Source organism: Vulpes vulpes, chromosome 11, assembly GCF_048418805.1.
Source record: "Vulpes vulpes isolate BD-2025 chromosome 11, VulVul3, whole genome shotgun sequence".
In the NCBI taxonomy this organism is placed as follows: domain Eukaryota; kingdom Metazoa; phylum Chordata; class Mammalia; order Carnivora; family Canidae; genus Vulpes; species Vulpes vulpes.
This window is the reverse complement of record NC_132790.1, coordinates 21,346,612-21,361,417: the sequence shown is the minus strand read 5'-3', so window position 1 is coordinate 21,361,417 and position 14,806 is coordinate 21,346,612. Positions and strand designations below refer to the sequence as shown.

The 14,806-nt window shown below is 41.7% G+C and overlaps 1 protein-coding gene across 1 annotated transcript; it reads right to left on the bottom strand.

The window, feature by feature from the left end:
• Positions 1-4,503: 4,503 nt before the first annotated feature.
• Positions 4,504-5,532, bottom strand: LOC112911789 (olfactory receptor 52H1-like). Its single transcript, XM_025988462.2, has one exon. It carries the CDS (start codon positions 5,521-5,523, stop codon positions 4,576-4,578), a length of 948 nt encoding a protein of 315 aa, XP_025844247.2. The 5' UTR covers positions 5,524-5,532; the 3' UTR covers positions 4,504-4,575.
• Positions 5,533-14,806: the final 9,274 nt, after the last annotated feature.

Sequence of the window (14,806 nt, the reverse complement as noted above, 5' to 3'; positions counted from 1 at the left end):
AAATGGGAAAGGAGAAGACTCAGATCAACATCGTCGTCATTGGACACGTAGATTCGGGCAAGTCTACCACTACTGGCCATCTGATCTACAAATGTGGTGGGATCGACAAAAGAACTATCCAGAAATTTGAGAAGGAGGCTGCTGAGATGGGAAAAGGCTCCTTCAAGTATGCCTGGGTCTTGGATAAACTGAAAGCTGAACGTGAACGTGGTATCACCATTGATATCTCCCTGTGGAAATTCGAGACCAGCAAGTATTATGTGACCATCATTGATGTCCCAGAACACAAAGACTTTATCAAAAACATGATTACAGGCACATCGCAGGCTGACTGTGCTGTCCTGATTGTTGCTGCTGGTGCTGGTGAATTTGAAGCAGGTATCTCCAAGAATGGGCAGACCCGTGAGCATGCCCTTCTGGCTTACACACTGGGTGTAAAACAACTAATTGTTGGTGTTAACAAAATGGATTCCACTGAACCACCCTACCACCCTACAGCCAGAAGAGATACGAGGAAATCGTTAAGGAAGTCAGCACCTACATTAAGAAAATTGGCTACAACCCCGACACAGTAGCATTTACGCCAATTTCTGGTTGGAATGGTGACAACATGCTGGAGCCAAGTGCTAACATGCCTTGGTTCAAGGGATGGAAAGTTACCCGTAAAGATGGGAATGCCAGCGGAACCACACTGCTTGAAGCCCTGGATTGCATTCTGCCACCAACTCGTCCAACTGATAAGCCCTTGCGTCTGCCTCTCCAAGACGTCTACAAAATTGGTGGTATTGGTACTGTCCCATTGGGCCGAGTGGAGACTGGTGTTCTTAAGCCTAGTATGGTGGTCACCTTTGCTCCAGTCAATGTTACAACTGAAGTAAAGTCTGTTGAAATGCACCATGAAGCTTTGAGTGAGGCTCTTCCTAGGGACAATGTGGGCTTCAATGTCAAGAACGTATCTGTCAAAGATGTTCGTCGTGGCAACGTGGCTGGTGACAGCAAAAATGACCCACCAATGGAAGTAGCTGGCTTCACAGCTCAGGTGATTATCCTGAACCATCCAGGCCAAATCAGTGCTGGATATGCACCTGCGCTGGATTGTCACACAGCTCACATTGCTTGCAAGTTTGCTGAGCTGAAGGAAAAGATAGATCGTCGTTCTGGAAAGAAGCTGGAAGATGGTCCCACGTTCTTGAAATCTGGGGATGCTGCCATTGTTGATATGGTTCCTGGCAAACCTATGTGTGTTGAGAGCTTCTCTGACTATCCTCCTCTGGGCCGTTTTGCTGTTCATGACATGAGACAGACGGTTGCTGTGGGTGTCATCAAAGCAGTGGACAAGAAGGCAGCTGGAGCTGGCAAAGTCACCAAGTCTGCCCAGAAAGCTCAGAAGGCTAAATGAATATTATCCCCAATACCTGCCACCCCAGTCTTAATCAGTGGTGGAAGAACGGTCTCAGAACTGTTTGTGTCAATTGGCCATTTAAGTTTAATAGTAAAAGACTGGTTAATGATAACAATGCATCATAAAACCTTTAGAAGGAAAGGAGAATGTTTTGTGGACCTTTTTGTGTGTGTGTGTGTGCGTGTGTGGCAGTTTTAAGTTATTAGTTTTTAAAATCAGTACTTTTTAATGGAAACAACTTGACCAAAACTCTGTCACAGAATTTTGAGACCCATTAAAACAAAAGTTTAATGAGAAAAAAAAAAAGATTCAGGGAAACTAATGAGAATGAAGATACAACCCTTCAAAATCTTTGGGATACAGTCGAAACTGTATGAGAATGGATACAACCGTTCATACAACTTTTGGGATTCAAAAGCAGTCCTGAGAGGGAAATACATCGCAGTAGAAGCATCCCTCAAAAAATTGGAAAAAATTCAAATACAAAAGCTAACCTTGCACCTAAAGGAACTGGAGAAAGGAGAGCAAAAAATACCTACGCCAAGCAGAAGAGAGTTAATAAAGATCCAAGCAGAACTCAATGAAATAGAGACCAGAAAAACTGTAGAACAGATCCGCAAAACCAGGAGTTGGTTCTTTGAAAGAATCAATAAGATAGATAAACCATTAGCCAGCCTTATTAAAAATGAAAGAGAAAAGGCTCAAATTAATAAAATCACAAATGAGAAAGGAGAGATCACGAACAATACCAAGGAAATACAAATGATTTAAAAAACATATTATGAGCAGCTATACACCAATAAATTGGGTAATCTAGAAGAAATGGATGCATTTCTGGAAAGCTACAAACTACCAAAACTGGAACAGGAAGAAATAAAAAACCTGAACAGGTAAATAACCAGGGAGGAAATTGAAGCAGTCATCAAAAACCTCCCAAGACACAAAAGTCCAGGGCCAGATGGCTTCCCAGGGGAATTTGATCAAACATTTAAAGAAGAAACCATACCTATTCTACTAAAGCTGTTTGGAAAGATAGAAAGAGATGGAGTACTTCCAAACTTGTTCTATGAGTCCAGCATCACCTTAATTCCAAAACCAGACAAAGACCGCACCAAAAAGGAGAATTAGATGAATATCCCTGATGAACACAGATGCAAAAAAATCTCAACAAGATACTAGCCAATAGGGCAGTCCGGGTGGCTCAGCGGTTTAGCGCCGCCTTCAGTCCAGGGTGTAAACCTGGAGACCCGGGGTCAAGTCCCACATCAGGCTTCCTGCATGGAGCCTGTTTCTCCCTCTGTCTGTGTACTGCCTTTCTCTCTCTCTCTCTCTCTCTCTGTGTGTCTCTCATGAATAAATAAATAAAATCTTTAAAAAAATATATTATTAAAAAAAAGATACTAGCCAATAGGATCCAACAGTACATTAAGAAGGTTATTCACCATGACCAAGGGGATTTATCCCCGGGAAACAAGGCTGGTTCAACACTCATAAGCAATCAACATGATAGATCATATCAACAAGAGAAAAAACAAGGACAAAGCAGGAAAGACTATCCACTGGAAAAAGGACAGTCTCTTCAATAAATGGTGCTGGTGCTTCTCCACGTGCAGAAGAATGAAACTAGACCACTCTCTTACACCATGCACAAAGATAAACTCAAAATGGATGAGAGATCTAAATGTGAGACAAGATTCCATCAAAATCTTAGATGTGAACACAGGCAACACCCTTTTTGAACTTGGCCAGAGCAACTTCTTCCAAGATACATCCATGAAGGCAAGAGAAACAAAAGCAAAAATGAATTACTGGAACTTAATCAAGATCGAAAGCTTCTGCACAGCAAATGTGATAATCAACAAAACTAAAAGACAACCTACAGAATGGGAGAAGATATTTGCAAATGACACATCAGATAAAGGGCTAGTATGCAAGATCTATAAAGAATTTATTAAACTCAACAGCAAAGAAACAATCCAATCATGAAATGGGCAAAAGACATGAACAGAAATCTCACAGAGGAAGACACAGACATGGCCAACAAGCACATGAGAAAATGCTCTGCATCCCTTGCCATCCGGGAAATACAAATCAAAAGCACAATGAGATACCACCTCACACCAGTGAGAATGGGGAAAATTAACCAGACAGGAAACAACAAATGCTGGAGAGGATGTGGAGAAAGGGGAACCCTCTTGCACTGTTGGTGGGAATGTGAACTGGTACAGCCACTCTGGAAAACTGTGGAGGTTCCTCAAAGAGTTAAAAATAGACCTGCCCTACGACCCAGCAACTGACCTGCTGGGGATTTACCCCAAAAATACAGATGCAGTGAAACACCGGGACCCCTGCACCCCGATGTTTCTAGCAGCAATGTCCACAATAGCCAAACTGTGGAAGGAGCCTCAGTGTCCATCGAAAGATGAATGGATAAAGAAGATGTGGTTTATGTATACAATGGAGTATTACTCAGCCATTAGAAATGACATATACCCACCATTTGCTTCGACATGGATGGAACTGGAGGGTATTATGCTGAGTGAAATAAGTCAATCGGAGAAGGACAAACATTATATGGTCTCATTCATTTGGGGAATCTAAAAAATAGTGAAAGGGAATAAAGAGTAAAGGAGAGAAAATGAGTGGGAAATATCAGTGAGGGTGACAGGAATGAGAGACTCCTAACTCTGGGAAACGATCAAGGGGTGGTAGAAAGGGAGGTGGGTGGGGGTTGGGGTGACTGGGTGATGGGCACTGAGGGGGACACTTGACGGGATGAGCACGGGATGTTATGCTCTATGTTGGCATATACAACTCCAATAAAAAGTACACAAAAAATAGAATAAAAAAAGAAAAAGAAATGCCAATCTTTCTATTGTTTTTATTAGCTGTTTTGTAATTGCCTTAGGACAATCATAAGGAATTGCTAAATTTCACTTCTAGAAATAAATATACGCATATATACTATTGTCTATACTCAGTTTTATCAGTTTTTTTTTTTTTTGCAGTTTTTGTATCTGAATAGATTCTGCGTAAAGTAACAAAGAAGGCAAACCACATGTCAGATTAATAAGGAATTTTTTCATCTATTCCTTCTCTGGACCCAGGGCTACAGATTAGATTTCTAAGCTAATATACACTAAGAACTTCTCCCACTCACCTCGACTTCAGGCCTATATCACTGCAACCTTCTGGGGAAAGAGCAGGAGAATGACTTTGTCCCGGATCTGCTTGGTCTTTACTCCATAGACAATAGGATTCAGTGCAGGTGGGATAACTACATAGAGGTTAGCAAAGAGGATGTGAAATGTACGGGGAACATTATGACCAAAGCGATGGGCAAGGATGGAGAAGAATGCTGGTATATAGAAGATGAGGATGACACAGACATGGGAACCACAGGTGCCAAGGGCCTTCTGACGGGCATCTAGGGAGGGCAGGCGGAAGACTACACAGAGGATGAGAGTGTAAGAAACGGCAATGAGAATCACATCTGAGATGACCGTCATGATGGGAACACAAAAGCCATACCAGATGTTGATGGAGATGTCAGCACAGGCGAGCCGGGCCACACCTATGTGCTCACAGTATGTGTGTGGTATGATGTGTGTCCCGCAGAAAGGTAGACGATTTGCAAGGAAAACACATGGAACTATAACACAGAAACTTCTGAAGGAAATTCCCACAACAATTTTGACAGTGGTCTTGGGGTTCAGAATAGTGGTGTATCTCAGAGGGGAGCAGATGGCCACATAGCGGTCAAATGCCATGGCCAGGAGTATAGCTGAGTCCAGGACAAAGCTATAATGCAGAAAGAATAACTGGGTGAGGCAACCAGGAAAGCTGATTTTCTGGGGACCAAGCCAGAAGATGGTAAGGGTTTTGGGGACACATGTGGTAGACAAGATCACATCTGTAATGGCTAGCATGGAAAGGAAAAAGAACATGGGTGCGTGAAGACTCCGCTCCACGGCAATGAGGTAGAGGAGGATACTGTTGCCCACAATGGCCACGAGATAGATAAAGCAGAAGGGGATGCTGATCCAGACGTGGTACTGCTCAAGGCCAGGGATGCCCAGGAGGGTGAAGTCACCTGTGTTGTAGCTACTCAGGTTGTACATGGCCAGGGTGGTCTCATGAATCGATCTTGTGTCTGAAAAACAAAATGTGTATAGTGAACCTGAGAATATTGTATGGTAATTCTTCCTCCACTCTCTCCTTCCGGTTAGTTCTCCTCTTTCCTGTCTGCCAAGAAAGATACTCCCAGTGCTCATCTCTTCAAGAAAGATTCCCTAGACTTGATACCCAGGTAGTAGTCCCTTGGGCATCTGGAATCTTCTCCCAACTGCCCAAATGCTATTCCCATTTTAATACCTAAAATTATATATTATTGTATAAAAATTATATCAAAAAATATATTATATCATAATATTATATCGATAATAATAATGTAACTTTTTGCTATATTGAAGTGAACAGAGAGAACCACAGCTAATTACATACAGAGAAAAAAACTAAGAAAAGTGGGGATACAATGGGAAAATAACAGGATAATTAACAATGACAGACTCCTACTAGACGTCAGGCTTTACACAGTATCATCTCATTTAGAATAATCTTCTGAGTAAATATTTTCATTCTCCTCATTTGTTTTTTATTGTTTTGCTCTAGAATCTAACACTCTGAGAGAAAATTTTACCTAAGATCTCATTTTGATTAACCGGCAGAGCCAAGATCAGTACAGTCCACAGCTAAAACTCCACCACAGCTGTGGTGCCAAACAGGTGATTGCTCAGGTGACACACTGTTAGATGCCAGGCGCTGAGAAGAGGCCTGGGATGTAGGGAAGTCAGTGGTGGAAAACCTAACACTTAAACTGCAGTGTGTCCACGGCACTAACCCTACAACAATTGAAATTACTCTACTGGGAGAGTATACTCTACCACCTGGGATTTGCAGACCTGAATGTTCTCTGAGACTGATGTTTGGTGCCTCACCATGGAGAATGATATGGAAATGGATATACACAGTTCAGCCTCCAGCCCCCTCTCAGCACTGAAAGGGGAATCTTTTAAAATGTGCCCTTGAGGGATCCCTGGGTGGCGCAGCGGTTTGGCACCTGCCTTTGGCCCAGGACGTGATCCTGGAGACCCGGGATCGAATCCCACGTCGGGCTCCTGATGCATGGAGCTTGCTTCTCCCTCTGCCTATGTCTCCGCCTCTCTCTCTCTCTCTGTGTGACTATCATAAATAAATTAAAAAAAAAAAATGTGCCCTTGATAGCAGCCTGGGTGGCTAAGAGGTTTAGCAGTGCCTTCAGCCCAGGGTGTGGTCCTGGAGACCTGGGATCAAGTTCCAGTGTCAGGCTCCCTGCACGGAGTCCCGTGTCCTCCCTGTATGGGGCCTGCTTCTCCCTCTGCCTATGGCTCTGCGCCTCTCTCTCTCTCTCTGTCTCTCTCATGAATAAATAAAATAAATCTTAAAAAAAAAAGGTGCCCTTGGTAAATATAGAGGGGACCTCTAGTGGAAGAAATGTACAATTGATACATTTAAATCCCAGGTCAAGATAAAAGCAAACAAGGAAATTCCATAACATAAAAAATAATATTTTGTGAAACGTTCACAATACTATACTAGTTAAAACTCTTTACATAAAATCACTTCTATAATCCTCTTAAAAACTCTATGAGATAGGTAATAATGTTGCCTACATTTTGAGGATGCAGAAACAGAGCACAGAGAAGGTAAGTAATTGCCAAAGACCCCAAAATAAGCAAATGTTAGAGCTACGAATAAAACCCAGGACGTCTTTTCATAGACTCTTATGTAATAAAGGAAATTCTCTACAGAGTGTATAGCAAATGGCATACACATGACAGCTGTATAGCAGAAGATAAAAAATTAAGTCACATAAAGAATACACAAATACTTTATGAACCTACAGACAAGTGCTGTTATTTGCAATCTAATACAACAACAACATGAAAGCTTGTAGCTCATGGAAGCAGAGACCAGACTAGTGATTGACAGAGGTGGAGGTGGGGGTTATGAAATGAGTAAGGTAGTCAAATGTACAACCTTCCAGTTATAAAATAAATGAATCCTCCGGGTGGAATGTATAGCACAATGACTCCAGTCTATAGTCTGAAATTCTATATTTAAAACTTGCTAAGAGCATAGATCTTCATGGTCCCTATCACAGGAAAATAATTCACCACGTGGTGATGGACGTTAACTTGACATATTGTGGTGATCATTTTGCAGCAAGTTTAACATCCTTGTCACTCACCTACTCCAAACTTTTCCCTCAAAGCATGATAATCTCATGTTGAATAACTTCATTTGTTCCTAAAAGGTCAGGTACCCAATTCTAGGACTCTTTCTTGAAGAATTGTAGCTTTGAATTAATTGTCCAGCCTCATTAATCACACACATGCTAACTTTCTATCTGCTCAGCTATGCGGTTCAGTGATTACCAATTTGTTCTTCAACAACCTTGAGCCGCCCCCCCCCCCCCCCCCCCCAGAGCATTGTCCTTTTCATTACTTTTCATTCACTATCCTGGTGTCTTTGCATTCGTCTTTTCTGGTTTGAATTCTGATTCATCATGTCAACCACTTTCTTACACATATAAGGGCCACTGACCTCCTTTCACGTATGTATACAAAACTCAAATCCTAAAATTCACCAACCTTATGAGTCCTTTAGATCAAGATGGAAAGGCACTTAATCAGGTTTAATTGTTTTCCCATAATTTCATGATCATCAACCTTAAGCTTCACCACAGCACTGCCAGATGACCTAAAAACATAATCTTGTTCAGCTCAATCTCCTTGGATGACTTTTTTCCTACTTTTCTCCAAGCACATACAACAACTCCAACTCCCTCTTTCTCAGCAGATAATATTTCATTTTACTTCACATAGAAATTAGAAAACATTGGATATGAAATCAAGTAAGATAGCACATCTACATATATATGCATATACACATACACATACATATATACTTTTTTTTCTTGTCATAATTGAAAAAACATCCCTTTTTTCTCTACTTTTTTTTCTGTCATAATTGGAAAAAATATCCCTTTTTTCTCTACTTTTTTTGTCATAATTGGAAAAAAATATCCCTTTTCTTCTCTACTTTTTTTTCTGTCATAATTGGAAAAATATCCCTTTCTTTCTCTACTTTTTTTTCTGTCATAATTGGAAAAAATATCCCTTTCATATCTTGGTCCAAAAACAAACCCAAACTCCCTCTCTCAAATCTTTCCAATTTTCATTATCATTCATTTCCTTTCTTGTCTTTGCCTTCAGCCTAGGCTTTTAAAATTTCTACTCTTTCAACATTTAAACAATTAAAATGTGCTCATATATTTTCTAGTCTAAATTACACAGAAACAATTATACTCTCTCATCATAGACGTGTAGTTGTCTACACCACATACATGTTTCTCATGTCCTATTCACCCTTTTATTCATGCTAATCTCATTTCTGTCCTCAGTTTTCTACCAAAGCAACTTTTGCTAACACCACTGGTGAAGTCCATGTCCCACCCTGAGTCCTTGCTGAACTTCACAGCAGCATCTAACACTATTCAATATCCTCTCCATCTTGAAACATCCTCTGAATACTTTATCACAAGACTGAGTTTTTCTTCAATCTCGCTGACATCCCATCTCATCCTTTGCCTGTTCTTCCTATTCCTTGTATCTTAAGTCCTAGAGTTCCTGAAGGCTCTGCTTGAAGCCCTCTTGTCTTGTCTTCATACTTTTCCTGATCTAGATCATCAACTCTTAAGATCTCAATTTATAGCTGTGTATGACACCTCTCAATTCTTTACCTCTCGTTTAATTTTACAAGACACATATATGCAACTCCTTTCTGTATCTCCTCTTATGGATATCTCATAGGCAACTCAAATATAGCTTTTCAACAAGTAAAATCAAATTCCCTCATATATCATCACAAATCTGATGACCTATACTGTATCCAATAAGTCATAGGATATCAATATTATGAACTCAATAGAGGCGCACAGCTAGAGCTTCTCATCTTCCCCTGCCTGCTCTGCTCTCTGCAGGGTCTCTCACCTCATCTCCAGGCCTCCACACCTCAGTGTCCTCTCAGAGTCAGGGGTTCACAAGGGACATGCTGATGGAGGTGGCAGTGGGATTGCCATTCCCCCTGACTCCTGGGCAAGAGACTGTCTCTGAGCCACAGCCTGGAGCCCTGGAGCTGCTCCTACCTGCCGATGCATGCAAAGACATCACACTGTCCATGCCCCTTTCTGTGATCAGGAAACCAATGCACAGTGAGGCTTGGGTCACACACAGCTGGGACGAGGAATAAGGTCTCCTGGATCCTAGTCCAGGACCCTTTCCTGCCTGGGAAGTCTTTGCCTTGTTCCCAGCAGACAGCAATTTTCCTCTTGGCAGGAGAAGCTACTCTGCCACTCACACAGATTCAGCAGCTCATCTGACCTGGGTCCCCCCCTCCCCCCGCTCCGAGGAGGTCCTTGTTCTGACTCCATTCACACAGGCATGCTTTCTTGCTGGCATGAGTCACTGGGGGCACTGGGACACACACACCTGCATAAACCAGCCACAGACTCAGACTCACCTCGATCCATCTGTGGCCTCGCCCCCGTGGGTTCCAAGCCAGAGCCCGAGTCCTCCCTCTTCCTGGGCTGATGATCCTTCTCACGCTGCCTGCTTCTCCTCAGAGTGGCTCACAGACTGTGTCCTGCCTAAGGGGCTGGGGGCACAAGTGTTCCATCCAGGGAGGAGCAGAACAAGGAATGTATTAAATGCAGCTGGAAGCAGTCACCCAGAAAGAAGGCAGAGGGGAAGAGTTCAGGAACTGAACTCTGGCAGCATGTGTTCAGTCCCTGCTTTGTCATATCATTTGGAGTGAATGGGTTAAGCACTTTGGCTGTTGGTTTAATCAGAATTCCTGATCCTCATGCTCTCTGTGGAGGTAGGAGTGAGAGGGAAGCCAGGCACAACGATCCACTTGTTGCCATGTACTCCCCCTTTAGCACAGTGGTTAAGATTTGGAGTGAGCTCCATGGCCACCGTATATGGTTCAGACCCTAGTCTGCCACCTACCAGCTGTGGGACTTTGCACAAGATATTCAACCTCTCTATGCCTTTATTTCCTTTATTTCCTTTATATATATTGAGGTAAGAATAAATGCGCCTGCTTTACAGGAATCATGGAGCCAAGAAAAGTAGATTAAATACAAAATTCCCAAATAAAATAGAGAATATCTTTTAATCTCTCTTCCTTGGTTCCCAACCTGTACCTTCCACATATTTCTGACCCAGAAACAGTGACAAGCAAGTGGTGACACTTCACTCCAGTTTTCAAACTTAACAGCCACAACTGGCCTCCACCCATGCTCTCCTTGGCACCCCAGAGCTGTTCTCTGAAAATGAGTCTAAACACCACATTTCTATCAGGACAAAGTATTTCTGAAGCATTCACAGGAGGGCTGGCACTGCTATCAGGACTTTCAGTGCTTGGCTCACTATGAGATGAATCCAGGTAGGGCAAGGAAGATGAGCTTTTCAAGAGCCCTCAGACCCTGTGTACATGACACTGATCTTGGCTGAGGAATTCCTACTGCTGATGCGTCAGGAGTTCTCACCTCTCTGCTGGGGAGATGGGGTTAATGATGAAGAGACGTCCAGCCTCCATCTATGCAGTGCTGCTCCACCCTGTCCATTCAGCAGTCAGGGCATCAGTGATCTGAGGACTCTGAAGGTACTCTCAGGCAAGCCTGGGGCAGAGCAGGTGTGGGCAGGAAGAATTTATGGGTCTCTTCTCAGGGCATCAGGGGGGCATGGACCCTGCATTCCTGGTGGGATTGAGAACCTGTGAGTCTCAGTTGTGCACTGTTCATGAGGGATCTGCAGCAGTCTGCAGTCATCTCTGCTGACTCTCCTAGTCCCCCCAGGTTTCCATGCCTCATGCACTCAGAGCCCTGGAAAGGAAGAGACCAAGCAGGGAAGTCTCTGCAGAGCCCCTGGGTGGGGCACAGCAGACTCAGATGGAGACATGCTTCCTGCTGCACAAATAACAATTCCAGCTGCCGCCTAGACGTGGACAGTCCTCATTACTTAGTATTTGTTTCTGCCCCCTAGTCCGATATACAGACAAAGCAGTGTGGGGGAAGAGCCTGGGCTGTTGAATCAGGCAGACATGGGATTGAATAGATTCCACTATTAAACAGACTGGAGCAAGTGTCTTCTTCTTTGAGCTATTTTTTTTTCTTTTATACAATGACGATTCATGGACCTTCCCCAAGAGGTGGTGTGAAGAGTAGAGCAGCAAACCGGAGCACCAGCAGGGTGTTTGAGCTTGGGAGAGCTGACACATTACTCGGGGTTGTGTGGCTTACAGTGTCAGCTTAAGGACAAACTCTGGCTGAGATGCCTGTGGACCCACATGGGGTAGCTCCTGGACCCTCATAGTAGACAGTAGCTTCACAACTCTTCTCTCTCTCACCGATGCCTTTCCTTCCATGTAGAGGCACATAAGAGGATGTGGTAATGACGTACTTCACAATATGTCCTCCACAGTTTGTCTTTGTAGACCTCGTTTGTATGAATTGTTTTGCAATTACACCGTCACAAAACAAACTTACAGGATGCCAAAAAACAACAACAAAATCTTCGTGGTATTTTCATGCTGTATTTTAATAGTCTAGAACAGTCTAATAACCTCTTCTCCTGCCCAACCTTTCTCTTGTGGAGTATGTGTGGATACATTGGACTAGGGCATATGAGAGCAATTGTTGATATATGGCCCACTCTGAAAACATGACAATTTATTCCTAAGAATTCTAAGTGAGGAATCCATCTTGCACTGCTGTCTGCGGGAGTATGTACCTCAGCAGGCTGATCATGTTACATGACCACATAATATCATATGTTTAAGGAGTGGTTAGTGATACATAGAACCCATAGAACAAACAAAGCTGGCAAAGTATTATTTCATGAGATAATATAAATTCTCTATAGTACATACCACTATGCACACTTTCAAGAACCAATATGTATATTTATGCTTGTCTTTCATTGGTTTCCTCTGGTTAATCCAGTTGTACTTATTATAATATATTTTATGCCTTTGAATACAATAGATATGAGACTGTGTTCCATGGTTATTTAAAATTGTATTTTTCTAGTAATTTATTTTACTCTACAAAAGCCTTAATATATGGTTTTTGGAAATTAAAAATATCATCTTTCCTCATTGATAGTTTGATATATCCCTATGCAAGTACATCCACCTTGGCGGTTCATTGGTTTTCTTCAGCAGAAGAATGAACTACAGCGATGATTAGGTGGGTCTTGTCTCACTCGTGGATGTATCCTCCCAAGTTTACACTTGGAAATAAAATAGTAGAAGGCAACGTGAAGAGACACTTATATCATATTCTTGATTTTGGCACTATGGAAATAATGCTCATATTTTCATATATCAGCTTGTCTGACTCATATGCCTATCCTCAATTCCTTTCCAAGAGGAAGTAAGAAATGTGTGATGAAATTATTAACTTTCAGGTATCAACAATAGCATCAAGGTATGAGATAGTTTACAAACTTCATCTACTGATATTCCCACCAGCTTCCTACCTCTACCGAAGACTAGTTTATGAGTCTCCCTTTTCTCACTGTCCAGCTCCCTTGCACAATGCCATTATCATTATGGATGATTCCTATATCAACATACAGATCAGAGTTAACAGATTTTGAAACACATGGTTTCTTGCCTAGGCTCAGTATTCCCTCTGGCTGGAAGATCCTGTTCCCCTTATTCACGAGGCTCAACTGCTTTGTGTTCTTCTAGACAATCATGGAAATGTACTTTGCCAGAAATCTTTCCTGGCCTCTGAGGAATGGTTGAGTATGCTTCCTTCGTGATTCCCTAACACCCTTTGCCACTCATTGCAACATATAAGATTAGCTGAGCAAAGTATTTGTAAATGTGATGTACTCCTTTTGCTAACATAGAAGCTTTCTGATTGTAAGCAGCGTGGGTAGTACTTACTACATGTCAGTATTGCCAATTTCTATGCATTTTGCTTCCTATAACATGCACTTTGTGAATGTTACTCAACTGAAATTATGACACATAAATCATTGTCCATTTATTTTAAAACATAGGTTCAAAATGACAGGTGCAAGGCATAAAACCAACTTCCTTCTCTCTTCAAAGAGAGACATTGTAAATCTATTCCATTACTCATTTTTATAAGGCCTACATTATTCTTCTGAACACAAGAAATATATCCAGTTGCCATTGGCTTATAAAATAAAACACGTACACAATCAGGTCTAGGTATACCATGCAAATGTCTGGCTAAATGGGAATACACAGGATGATGGAATGAATAGCACTGAAATCTAAGAGACAGCAAATATAATCACAAACACCTAAAGAATGGCGACATGGAGAATTTCTGGAAGAGAGGTTTTAGAGACACATTCTTGTATCTCTACTATTTGTAGGATGCAGCTCTAAATTCTGAGGATGGAAAGGTAAAACCCTTCATTCCCCTAATGGTTTGGTTTTAATATCTCATATCTAATATAAGGGATGAGGAATTTGCAAAAAGAAAAATATATAGGATAAGACAATTTATGTTTGACACTATTCTCTTTTAAATCCAACCAGAACATGTAATGTCATTCATGGTCTGACACTGGAACAGAATATTTGCAGCCAGTCTCGCCACAAAGAGCCGTTAGCAACTGAGGCAGTAGATTTGACCTTGAGGAAGAGAAACACCAGGCTTAACCTGTTTTCTCCTTCCATAAACATCAAAGTGGAGTGGGAATTTATTTTATTTTAATTTACTTATTAATTATTTATTTAAAATCAATTTAGTTAACATATACTGTATTATTAGTTTAGGGAGAGAATTTAGTGATTCATTATTTGAATATAACACCCATGCTCATTACATCAAGTGCCCTCCTTAATGCCCATCACCCAGTTATACTATCTCCCCATCCACCTCCCCTCCAGCAACCCTCAGTCTATTTCCTATAGTTCCTCCTTTCTTAGGGCTTACCTCCCTCTCTATTGTCATCTTATTTTACTTTTTCTTGCCTTCCTCTATATTTAACTTTTTGTTTCTTAAATTCCACATATAAGTAAAATCATATGTATTTGTCTTTTTCTGACTTATTTCATTTAGCATAATACGTTCCAGTGGAGGAGGGATTTTAAATGACAATGATAAGCTCAGAGTTAAACATGCTGAGATTCTCCTTCCAGACAAGAATGACAGTGGTAGGTAGTAGAATACTAACCTAACAGCTAACACAGATTAATATTTTACAATCTGCAAAGCACATGATCCACATTACTTGTTTCATCCTAACACTG